At 56.1% G+C, this 11,224-nt stretch overlaps 1 protein-coding gene across 1 annotated transcript in view; it reads right to left on the bottom strand.

Moving 5' to 3' along the window:
* Positions 1-10,957: 10,957 nt before the first annotated feature.
* Positions 10,958-11,224, bottom strand: part of PRR25 (proline rich 25) — a 2,342-nt gene continuing 2,075 nt past the window's right edge. Inside the window, 1 exon segment of the mRNA XM_011962491.1 lies at positions 10,958-11,221. Coding sequence (XP_011817881.1) covers positions 11,089-11,221 — 133 coding nt within the window. The 3' untranslated portion in view covers positions 10,958-11,088.

Here is an 11,224-nt window from a genome sequence, read left to right as displayed (position 1 = left end):
GGCGACAGTGGGCAGCAAGGGGATGGCCAACAGTGAAGCCAAAGCGTTGCGTCTTGCCAGCGCCTCCTCCCCGCCTCCTGGTCAGATCCTCACCCTCCCCCACCACAGTACGCCTGCAGCCACGCCCGCCCCTCCTGGCCTTGGCCCGAGCATCCTCCAAGGCGCCAGGCAGCAGACAGAGCCCCAGTGCCAGCCACCCTCCCCGTCTCGTTCCATCTTGCCAGGTGACTCTGAGTCTTTAGCAGCAGAACCAGGGTCCTCCATCCCCAGGCTCCCTGAGCTGTAACGCAGCCGCCTGAGGCTGGGGATGGCCCCGAATAGCCTCAAGGGATCTAAGGAATGGCCCAGAGGAGTCCCCAGTCACCAAGAAGCAGCCTTCAGAAAAGCCGGAGCAGGTTCCAGGGAAAGGAGACCTGAACGGGCATTCCCGTGAGATCGCCTGGAGGGGTAAGCCCTGCTGTAGCGGACGAGGCACGCTGCGGGGCAGGGGGTGCCTGAGGGGGGCTGAGGCCCAGGCAGAGAGGCCAAGAGGACACCTGGACCCTCGGCCGAATCCAGAGACCCAGAGCCCCCCATGGAAAGCAGAGCCTCTGCCCCTGCGGACAGCAGGTCATCCCAGGCCGGGAGAGGGGGCTGCCCAGGTGTTCCTACCCCTACCCCCACCCACAACAAATGGGGCACAGCAGGTGTGGAGGGGGCGGCCTTCTGCACCCCTCCTGGTGCTCAGCTCTTTCCCGGGACCCCCGCACCCCCAAAGGGCACCAGGCCTCCCCGGCCCTATTCCTCGCTGGCTTCCAGGCCTGACCCTATGTGACCTCTTCTCTGGGTTCCCCTCACCTCCTCCCAGTGCCAGGGGAGGGACATGGGTGCCTACAGGGAAGGCGACGGGTGCCTTCCAGCCTCAAGAAATGCATGGCAAGCCCTGGTTGAGGGACCTTCTAGGAAATCCTGACCTCCCTCCTCAAAACTGCCCAGACCACCAAAACTAAGGGAAGTCCGAGAAATGGCCACAGCCCAGTGGGAGCTCAGGCAGCTGGACAGGAACCGTCCCGGGATGGGGAAACGCCCCTCAGTGAAGGCCAAGGACTCTGGTGAACCGTGTCCATCCTGGTTCGCACCGATGTGGGGCGTTACCTCCACGGGACCCTGCAGGGAGGGAGGGCACAGACGGGGGCTCGGCACTGTCTCCTCAGTGTTTCTGAAAACCCACACCTGCCCAAAAGAAAACCTGTTACTTGCTTAAAGTACTAAGATTCCTGTCATCCCAGCACTTTGGGAGGCCAAGGCAGGAGGATCATTTGAGACCAGAAGTTTGAGACCAGCCTAGGCAACACAGTGAGACCTCGTCTCTATCAAAAAAAAGTAAAAACTTTAAAAAATGAGCCAGGCATGGTGGTACCCACCTGTGGTCTCAGGAGACTGGGGCAGGAGGATCACTAGAGCCCAGGAGAGGTCAAGGCTGAAGTGAGCTAGGATCGCACCAATGCACTCCAGCCTGGGTGACTAAGGGAGGCCCTGTCTCAAAACAATATATTTTTTGGCCGGGCGCGGTGGCTCACACCTGTAATCCCAGCACTTTGGGAGGCCGAGGCAGACGGATCACTTGAGGTCAGAAGTTCGAGGCCATCCTGGCCAACATGGAGAAACCCCATCTCTACTAAAAATACAAAAATTAGCCGGGCGTGGTGGTGAGCACCTGTAATACCAGCTACTCGGGAGGCTGAGACAGAAGAATTGCTTGAACCCAGGAGGCAGAGGTTGCAGTGAGCCAAGATCGTACCACTGCATTCCAGCCTGGGTGACAGAGCAAGACTCTATCTCAAAAAAAAACTTTTTAGGGTAGCAGGAGTCACCCATAATGACATCAGCCCGGCATTTCCACAGATGCCAAAAGGGAAGAGACGGGCCTGGCTGAGCCTCGGCAGCCCACGTGCCACACTCCAAGTTTCCGCACAGCCTGGCTGCGCACACAGGCCCCTATCTCAACCCCACTTCTCCTCAGCTGCTTCTGGGGTGTTTGTGAATAATTCTCTAACAATCCAGACCTCAGTGACTCTGGACTAAGGAGTCTTGCCTCCCAGAGTGACTGTGCTTATAAATAGGATTTTCTCAAGCTGGTTTCTACTCTGAAAACTGTAATAACATATGTCCGATCCTCGTTTTCAACAAAAAGATTTAAAAGCAACAAAGCAGGGCCAGGCACGGTGGCTCACGCCTGTAATCCCAGCACTTAGGGAGGCCGAGGCAGGTGGATCACTTGAGGTCAGGAGTTCAAGATCAGCCTGGCCAACATGGTGAAACCCCATCTCTACTAAAAATACAAAAATTAGCCGGGCGTGGTGGTGAGCACCTGTAATACCAGCTACTCGGGAGGCTGAGACAGAAGAATTGCTTGAACCCGGGAGGCGGAGGTTGCAGTGAGCCAAGATTGCGCCACTGCACTCCAGCCTGGTGACAGAGCGAGACTCCGTCTCTGAATGAATGCAGCAAAGCAAGGTTGGTAAAGACCCCACAACAGGCGTCCGATCCCACAACAGGCGTCCGACCCCACAACAGGCGTCTGACCCCACAACAGGCATCCGACGGCTGTGTCCAGACCATGCTTCTCAAAGGGGATCCAGAAACCTTCAGGGGTCCCCGAGGTCAAACCTGTTTTCATGACACTTCTGAGAGTGGTTTCCTTCCCATTCTTTTGAGACTGTCTCTCACTCTGTCACCCAGGTTGGAGCGCAATGGCACAGTCTCGGCTCAGTGCAACCTCCACCTCCGGGACTCAAGCGATTCTCGTGCCTCAGCCTCCAGAGTAGCTGGGATTACAGACGCCCGCCACCATGCCTGACTAATTTTTTGCATTTTAGTAGAGACAGGTTTCACCATGTTGCCCAGCCTGGTCTCGAACTCCTGACCTGAGGTGATCCGCCCGCCTGGGCCTCCCAAAGTGCTGGGATTACAGGCGTGAGCCACCATGCCCGGCCTCCTTCCCATTCTCCTGAAAGCATGGGGCGGAATGTTCTGGAGGCCACGGGCCTGCAGGCAGAGGCAGACATAAGAATTCAGCACAAACAGAAAGCCACCCCTCCTTTCTCTTCCTACTACATTTTTTTTTACGGGGAAACAGTTGTTTTTCATTAAAATGTTATGTTCACATGCAATGGATTTATTGCTATTTTTACGTGAAAAAGTGAACATTTTTAAATGCTCTATTTCTAGTAGGGTGAATGTCCACAGCGGCCGCGCACATAAACAAAAGCTCAAAGGGTTTCAGGATTGTGAAGGGTCCTGAGACCAGAGTTCGGGAGCCAGGCTGGGCCAGCTTTGGGTGAGGATCCTTCCGGAACCCGGGATCACGGGGACGATCACACAGACCTGTGGCTCCACCCAGTGGTGACGGCGAGGACGGCAGGAGACCCCAGCGGGCAGGAGCGCGGCCTGAACCGCGTGGCCCTGGGGATCTGCCCAGGGCAGGCAGGGGTGTCCCGGGCACTGGGGACTCAGGGCTGGCCGTCCTCCACGGCTGGACTGTCCTGCGGGTTGCAGGGGCCGGGACAGCCTCCCTGGGCTCCACCAGCCAGATGCCTGGGGCAACACCAGCCGAGACCACAGACGTCTCCACTTGCTGGCCAGCGTCCCCTGGGGGCAGAACTGCCGCCCCGAGAGCTGCCCAGTCCACAATACAGACAGGAGGCCTCAGCAGGGAGCAAAAAGTTCGCACATGATGGCCGAGAGCTCCAGGCACTTATCCCACCTCCACTCTGTCCCATGGGGGCTCCAAGCCAGCCCCTCCCCACCATGGGAGCCGGGCTGGACCCAGGGAGTTCGCGGCACTGGAGGGGGAGGCTGTGTCCGTCCGGCATCCTTCCCGGTCCCGCAGCAATGGCAGAGGGGACGTCTGTGCGGTCGCCGCCCGCGGCAGCAGCTGCAAGGTCAGCGGCGCTGGAGGGTTCAGGCCTGGGCGCTCCCTGGGGGTCTTGGCCTCTCCTCGCCTCCTGCCAGCCTCACAGACCCCGGGGGCTCCCACGCGGTCCTTGAGGCCCCCAGCCACGGCTGCACCAAGGAGCACTGCCTGAGCTCTCAGCCCCACTCCTCCCAGCTGCCCTCTCTGTGCCCAACCCTGCCCACCACAGCACCCTGGGGGTCCTCTGTGCTCGCTTCACAGACGGGCAGGCAGCACTGGACCCCCGGCTCGAAGAAGCTGAGCCCTGCTGCCAGCTGCTCCTCCAGCACGTGGGACCCGCACTGCCTGCCTGCGGCTCCTCCGCACCCACCTGTAGAGTGGGAGGGAACCTTCCACAGCTCGCCTGAGTGCTGGGCAGGGGTGGAGCCTCTGTCCTCTGCCTGCCTCTGCCAGCTGGTCCCAAGGTTCAGGCTCAGAAGGCCCCCAGGTGCCCGTCACACAGAGGCTGCCCACTCCTGTGGGGAGGTTGTTTGCAAGCTTCTCAAGCCAAGGCCCTCTTGCCTGCAAACCTGTGGTGACACCACACCTCATCAGGGTCCGGAGCCCCAGCCACCGGCGAGGTCACTGTCGGAACTCTTTGACCGAGTGCCTCTGGAAGACGAGCTTTGCCAATTTCCCCCTGTGGGTCCAGCCTGTCATTCCCACGCCCACCAGTGCCGGATGTCCAGCCCCAAGACAGACCTGCAGATTCACGTGAGAAACAATCGTGTCGCCAGCACTGCCGTTAGGCTTCTAGAATGATCTCTTTAGAGGGAAGAAAAGTGTCCACTGCTTTGAAAAGAGGCCACAGGAGATGGGCAGACCTGAGTGGGAACCTCGCCCTGGCTCCGTCTCCTAACAACAGGGTCCACAGCCCTCTTCACTCACAGACGCTTCTGCTGGAACGGTCCAGACCCCCAGAAGTCATTTGCCAAACTTCAACTGGAGTACAGAGAATTTACTAGACCAAGGGATTCCGCTCTGGGGAAGTTAGCTGAAAGAAATAATCTGAAAGTCTCTCTCTCTCCTCATGCTCTCTCTCTACATATATATACACACATGTATATATATGATGTATATATACGTATATATGTATGAGTATATATACACGTACATATAATATACATATATGTATGTATATACATATATGTATATATACATATATATACACACATGTACATAAAGTTATACGTATGAAAAGGTTCACTGTGGTATTTTTTGGTAGACTGGTTTTTAGTAGCATGAAAAATGACATGGTTTTATTCTATATCTTATGAAGCCAAATGTTTACGCACAGAAAAGCAAAGAAATCAACCTGGACGAGCCCCTACCTGACTAAGTGAGCGACTGTTTCTCCCTGTGTGGGGAAATCTCGCTAATTCAGTCAAGGCTCACTCCTTCACTCCAGAGCGGGAACTCATCTGTCATTCAACTCATCGGTGAATTTATTTATACACTTACGTTATTTATTTATTTATTTGATTTTGTTTTTGTTTTTGAGATGGAGTCTCGCTCTGTTGCCCAGGCTGGAGTGCACTGGCGTGATCTCCGCTCACTGCAACCTCCGCCTCCCAGGTTCATGCCATTCTCCCGCCTCAGACTCCCAAGTAGCTGGGATTACAGGCATGCGCCACCATGCCTGGCTAATTTTGTATTTTTAGTAGAGACAGGGTTTGTCAGGCTGGTCTCAAACTCCCAACCTCAAGTGATCTGCCCACCTTAGCCTCCCAAAGTGCTGGGATTACAGGTGTGAGCCACTGTGCCTGGCCACAATTATGTTTTTCATGTGAAGGTGGCTCCTTGTTCTTTTTGTGTGTCTGCCTATTCTTGTTTCTCTGTTGCCCTTCCCTCATTTATCTCCTTGGGAACTGTAAACATAGCTCTTTCAAGGCCCCCTTCACATTATTCTTGGCTGCAAATCCCCGATATGCTGCTCCCTGGGCTGACCACATGTGTGCAGCCTGCACGTCCTCTGATGTTGGAATCTATTTGGTTGTTCTTTCCTGCACCTGCCCTGGTGGAGCAGGCATCGGTGGTTCCAGGCAGAGGATTTTGAGGATTGTCTCTGAGCAACCCCACGATGTGCTCCAGCCCTGAACTGGGTCTTCACAAGAGCGTCTCAAGTCTGAGTTGTTTGCACCCCACGCCTGGGAGCAGCAAGACCGTGGTCTCTTCTCAGACCAGCAGCCTGCCCGCCTGCTCCTGAGGTGCGGGGCGCCTCCACCCCCCGCCCTGCCCGCTCATTCCGTTCTCCTTGTCCCGCTCTTGCGTGTGCAGAGGCTCTCCGTGGTCCTCCACCTCCCATCTGGGGAGTGGGACTCAGCCCACACCATTGCAGGCACCTCTAGGGGCAACTGAAGACCATGGTGACAATTTTCACCACAGAGCTTGAGCCCCCACCAGCCACTGAGTCTCGCCAGCGCCAGCCTCTCTCCGCCTCTCGCATAGGACCAGGCAGGCATCAGACCCCAGCGTTCGGAGGCTATGTGCCACCCTCAGTCACGGCAGTACTTGGTACTTTCTATTTTCACTGTTAAGCCTTAGATACGATTTCTAGGCAACAGAAAAAAATCCCATCCAGAACCACGTAACCTCCAATTTTTTTTAACTTTTTAAATTTTTTTTTTTTTGAGACGGAGTCTCTCTCTGTCACCCGGGCTGGAGTGCAGTGGCCGGATCTCAGCTCACTGCAAGCTCCGCCTCCCGGGTTTACGCCATTCTCCTGCCTCAGCCTCCCGAGTAGCTGGGACTACAGGCGCCCGCCACCTCGCCCGGCTAGTTTTTTTGTATTTTTTAGTAGAGACGGGGTTTCACCGTGTTAGCCAGGATGGTCTCGATCTTCTGACCTCGTGATCCGCCCGTCTCGGCCTCCCAAAGTGCTGGGTTGTTTTTTTTTTTTTTTGAGACCAGGTTATGAGACTGGCTAATTTTTGTATTTTTGGTAGAGACAGAGTTTCGTCATGTTGCCCAGGCTGGTCTCAAACTCCTGGACTCAAGCAATCCACCCACCTCAGTCTCCCAGAGTGCTAGGATTACAGGCGCGAGCCACGGCGCCCAGCCAAAGCCCTGATTTCCATTAAGTTTCCATTTAAGTTCACCTATGGCTAAGCGCTTTGCATATGCCAGTATTCATGTGTTTTGGTTTGTTTAGAGACAAGGCCTCGCTCTGTGGCCCAGGCTGGAATCAGCTCACCGTAGCCTCAAACTCCTGGGCTCAGGTGATCCTCCTGCCTCAGCCTCCTGAGTAGCCCAGACGATAGCTGTTAGCCACTATGCCCAGCTAATTTTTCTTTGTTTGAGAGATGGGGTTTTGCTATGTGGCCCAGGCAGGCCTTGAACTCCTGAGTTCAAGCAATCCTCCCTTCTCAGCCTCCCAAAGTGCTGGGATTATAGACATGAGCCACCACCCCCAGCCTGGATTATTTTTAACGATGCCCACCTTGCCCCTGGCAGGCACAATGCAAAGACTTTACGTGGCGTCTCAGTCCACCCTCCCGACAGCCCTGGGCAGCATCGTCCTCCCCGTCCTCTGACGAGCAGACCTCAGAGAAGTTGGGCCACTCACCCCTGCCACCCACCTAAGAAGTTGCAGAGCCAGCCAGGAGCCCAAGTCAAACACAGCCACGTGGACAGCCGTCCCTCCATGCCACACCTCCTCCCCACTGAGGGAGAGGCCGGCCAGTCCCTGCCCACACCAAGTGTCCTGAGAACCAGGTCTGCCTCCCCGCAGGGCAGTCCTCTGGCCACTGGCTCCTCAGTGTGGGAGTCTCCTTTTGGGCAGAGAGCAGCCTGGTGCAGCCCAGAGCGCACTGGACGTCCCAGGGAAGCTCCAAAGAAAAACCCTCCATAGATTCGAGCCTGCTCCAGAGACCAGAGGTTCCGGACCGAGGGGGCACACACAGTTTGGGTTTGTGTTACTTCCCTGGGACATCCTGCTGTGGCCTGTTTGGGAGAAGCAGCCAGGGATACCCTATCCTGTTGGCTGCATGTCCCAAGTCACCCAGACCTGTCCCACACCCTCCCCGCTACACCATCTCTACTGAGGCCTCTGCAAGATCCATCTGGGACATCATGAAAGCCCAGGTACCATGGGGTCCAGATGTGGGCGACATTTTCCTAGAAAATCACGTAAGAAAGACCTCGCTGTATCTCCCAGCCCTCCTCAGGGAACGGGAGGGGACCCGTTCCTCCCGCACAGCAACCTCTGCAGCCTCTCCTCAAATCCCCCAGCCTCCACCACAGCCTTCCTCTCCCCTCCCTTCCTTCTGTTAAATGAAATCTATAGGAAGCCCTTGGTGGCCAGGCACGGTGGCTCACACCTATAATCCCAGCACTTTGGGAGGCCAAGGCAGGAGGATCACTTGAGGTCAGGATATCGAGACCAACCTGGCCAACATGGCAAAACCTTGTCTCTACTAAAAAAACACAAAAATTAGCCAGGCGTGGTGGCACATGCTTGTAATCTCAGACATTTGGGAGGCTCAGGCAGGAAGAATCGCTTGAACCCGGAGACGCGGAGTCTGCAGTGAGCCGAGATCACGCCGCCGCACTCCAGCCTGGCCAACAGAGCGAGACTTCATCTTTAAAAAAAAAAAAAAAAAAAAAAAAGGCCGGGCGCAGTGGCTCACGCCTCTAATCCCAGCACTTTGGGAGGCCGAGGCGGGAGGATCACAAGGTCAGGAGATCGAGACCACGGTGAAACCCTGTCTCTACTAAAAATACAAAAAATTAGCCAGGCGAGGTGGCGGGCGCCTGTAGTCCCAACTACTCGGGAGGCTGAGACAGGAGAATGGCGTGAACCCGGGAGGCGGAGCTTGCAGTGAGCAGAGATCGCACCACTGCACATCAGCCTGGGCGACACAGCCAGACTCCGTCTCAAAAAAAATAAATAAATAACAAAACAAAACAAAACAAAAAGTTTGATGTCACCAAACTGAAGCTAAGTTGTTTATCTGAACTTCTAAGAACTCAGGGGAGTAATAACAGCCAAATCCCCAAACAGGCCGGTCCTGGTCGGTACATTAAGGAGTTCTCTGCTTTCACCCTTATAAGAAAAGCAGTTTTGAAGGGAGCGATCCGTGTTTTCTGTTTCTGTTTTCCTCGGCCCTTCCCTCTAGAAAACCAGCCTCCTCTGTTCAGCCCCCCACAGCACTCCCTGCTCTTTGTAGAGCCAAGCGTTGCCCGAATCGAGCATCACAAATGAAGCCAAAGAGGATCTTTAAACCAAATTTGTAACTTTGTCTTGTGACAATTCTCTGGACCAGCTCATGCCGGGAGGGAAAGACGGCAAATCAGACACTGCCCTCGTGGACGAGGAGGGAGATGTCCGACCCACCGTGGGTCATCTCAAGCACCTACTTGGCTGGATGAAGGGGCCCCTAGAAGCCTCATAAAGCACTGCCTGGGTGTGTCTGCGAAGGGCTTTCCAGAGAAGTCTGCCTGGGGGTCCGGGTCCCGAGGGGAAGATCCTCCATATGGACGGACACCATCAATCACCTGGAGGCCCAGAGAGAACAAAAAGGGGCCCGACGTGGTGGCTCACGCCTGTGATCCCAGCACTTTGGGAGACTGAGGCAGGTGGATCACTTGAGATCAGGAGTTCGAGACTAGCCTGGCCATGGTGACACTCCATCTCTACTAATACAAAAAAATTAGCCAGGCGTTGTGGCATTCACCTGTAGTCCCAGCTACTCTGGAGGGTGAGGCAGGAGACTCGCCTGAACCTGGGAGGTGGACGCTGCTGTGAGCTGAGGTCACACCACTGCATTGCATTGTCTGTAGCCTAGGAGACAGAGCCAGACTCTGTCCAAAAAAAAAAGAGGGGAAAGGAGTTCTGATCTTGTTCCTGGCACTGGGACTCTCTCCTCCTCCTCCTGCCCTTGGACGTCAGAACCCCAAGGCCCCCAGCCTTGGAACTCCAGGACTTAACACCAGCAGTTCCTTGGATTCTCAGCCTTCAGCCCTGGCCTGAGAGTCACACCTTTAGCTCCGGGAGCTCCCCCTGTTCTTCCGTTTCCTGACTTGGACTGAGCCAGGCTGCCAGCATCCCAGGTCTCCAGCTTGCAGACGGTGTCCCTCCCGGGACTTCACAGCCTCCCTAACCACATGGGCCAATTCCCCTAACAAACCTACTCTCATCCGTCTATTGCTCTCTCTCTCCAATATATTGGTCTGCCTCTCGAGAATCCCTACTGATGCAACGCGTTTCTGTACACTGGCTTCTGCCTGGGATCTCACAGGTGTGCCAGGGAATAAGCATTCCACAACCCATTTGGGAAACTGTGGAGGACAGTGTGAAAGGAAAGTGGAAGCTCAGGACCCCAATTCAGGCTGCCAAAAGGACAAAACGAAGCTGAAGACCGAGCCGGACAAGTGACTGCCACTCCCTGTGTTCCTGGGCAGGTAACTACAGACGCGGGGTCAGATCTCACTCTCCGTTCCCCTCATCTTGGGGACGCATCATCAGCGATCCCCGCCCGCCGCCCACTCCTTTTCTCTTCCCACCGTGGGCTCAGAAACAGGAAACCCCACAGCCCACTTTCCCCCTTTTAATACAGAGGCTCAAAACCATCGCTGGAGAAAGACCTCGACCTTGCCGAGACACGCTCTGAAGCCCACCGAGGCCTGTCCCGGGTATTTCTTGGTTTTACAACTGAAATGGACCAAAAAGACAGCGGGCATCCTTCTGGATCATCTGATTCTGCAGGGGCCTACGCCCTTCGCCATCTTCGAGACATTTTACGGTCCTGGAGTTGCAGAAAACTTCGAGCAACGCGAGCGACTCTCGACCAGCGTCGCGACCGTCAAATGCAATCGATCATCGCCAGGGGAGAGTGACCGGATATGAGACGCCTGCCCGACTCCAACATGGCCGCCCAGCCCACGACCGAGGCCTGGGCCGCCGCTGCCAGGAGCCAAGATGGCTGCATCGCGCGCTGACGTCACGCGCGCCCGGCCCCTTCCTGCCACGACCCGGAAATGATCTCCCAAGGCGGAAGTAAGCGGCACGCGACAGTTGGTTGAAAAGTTGGCGGGTGCGGGAGAAGGCTGCGAGCGGGGCCGTCCGGGTGGTCTGGGCGACTGCCCCGAGGGCCCGACACGCCCTGCGGCCAGCCCCGACCGTCTTACCTCGGTTTCCCCACCTGTAAGAGGGGTCAGCGGGCGGTGCCTTTGCCATCGCCCTTCTCTAAATGCAGGGACGGAAGACGGGCGCTGGCGGGACGGCCACAGGAGCCCAGGCCCGGCGCCTGCACGCGGGGCTCGTGCCCGGGAGTTTGACCAGATCGGAAG

This window comes from Colobus angolensis, unplaced genomic scaffold, assembly GCF_000951035.1.
Source record: "Colobus angolensis palliatus isolate OR3802 unplaced genomic scaffold, Cang.pa_1.0 Scaffold59, whole genome shotgun sequence".
Taxonomy (NCBI): domain Eukaryota; kingdom Metazoa; phylum Chordata; class Mammalia; order Primates; family Cercopithecidae; genus Colobus; species Colobus angolensis.
This window is presented reverse-complemented; position numbering and strand designations above follow the sequence as displayed.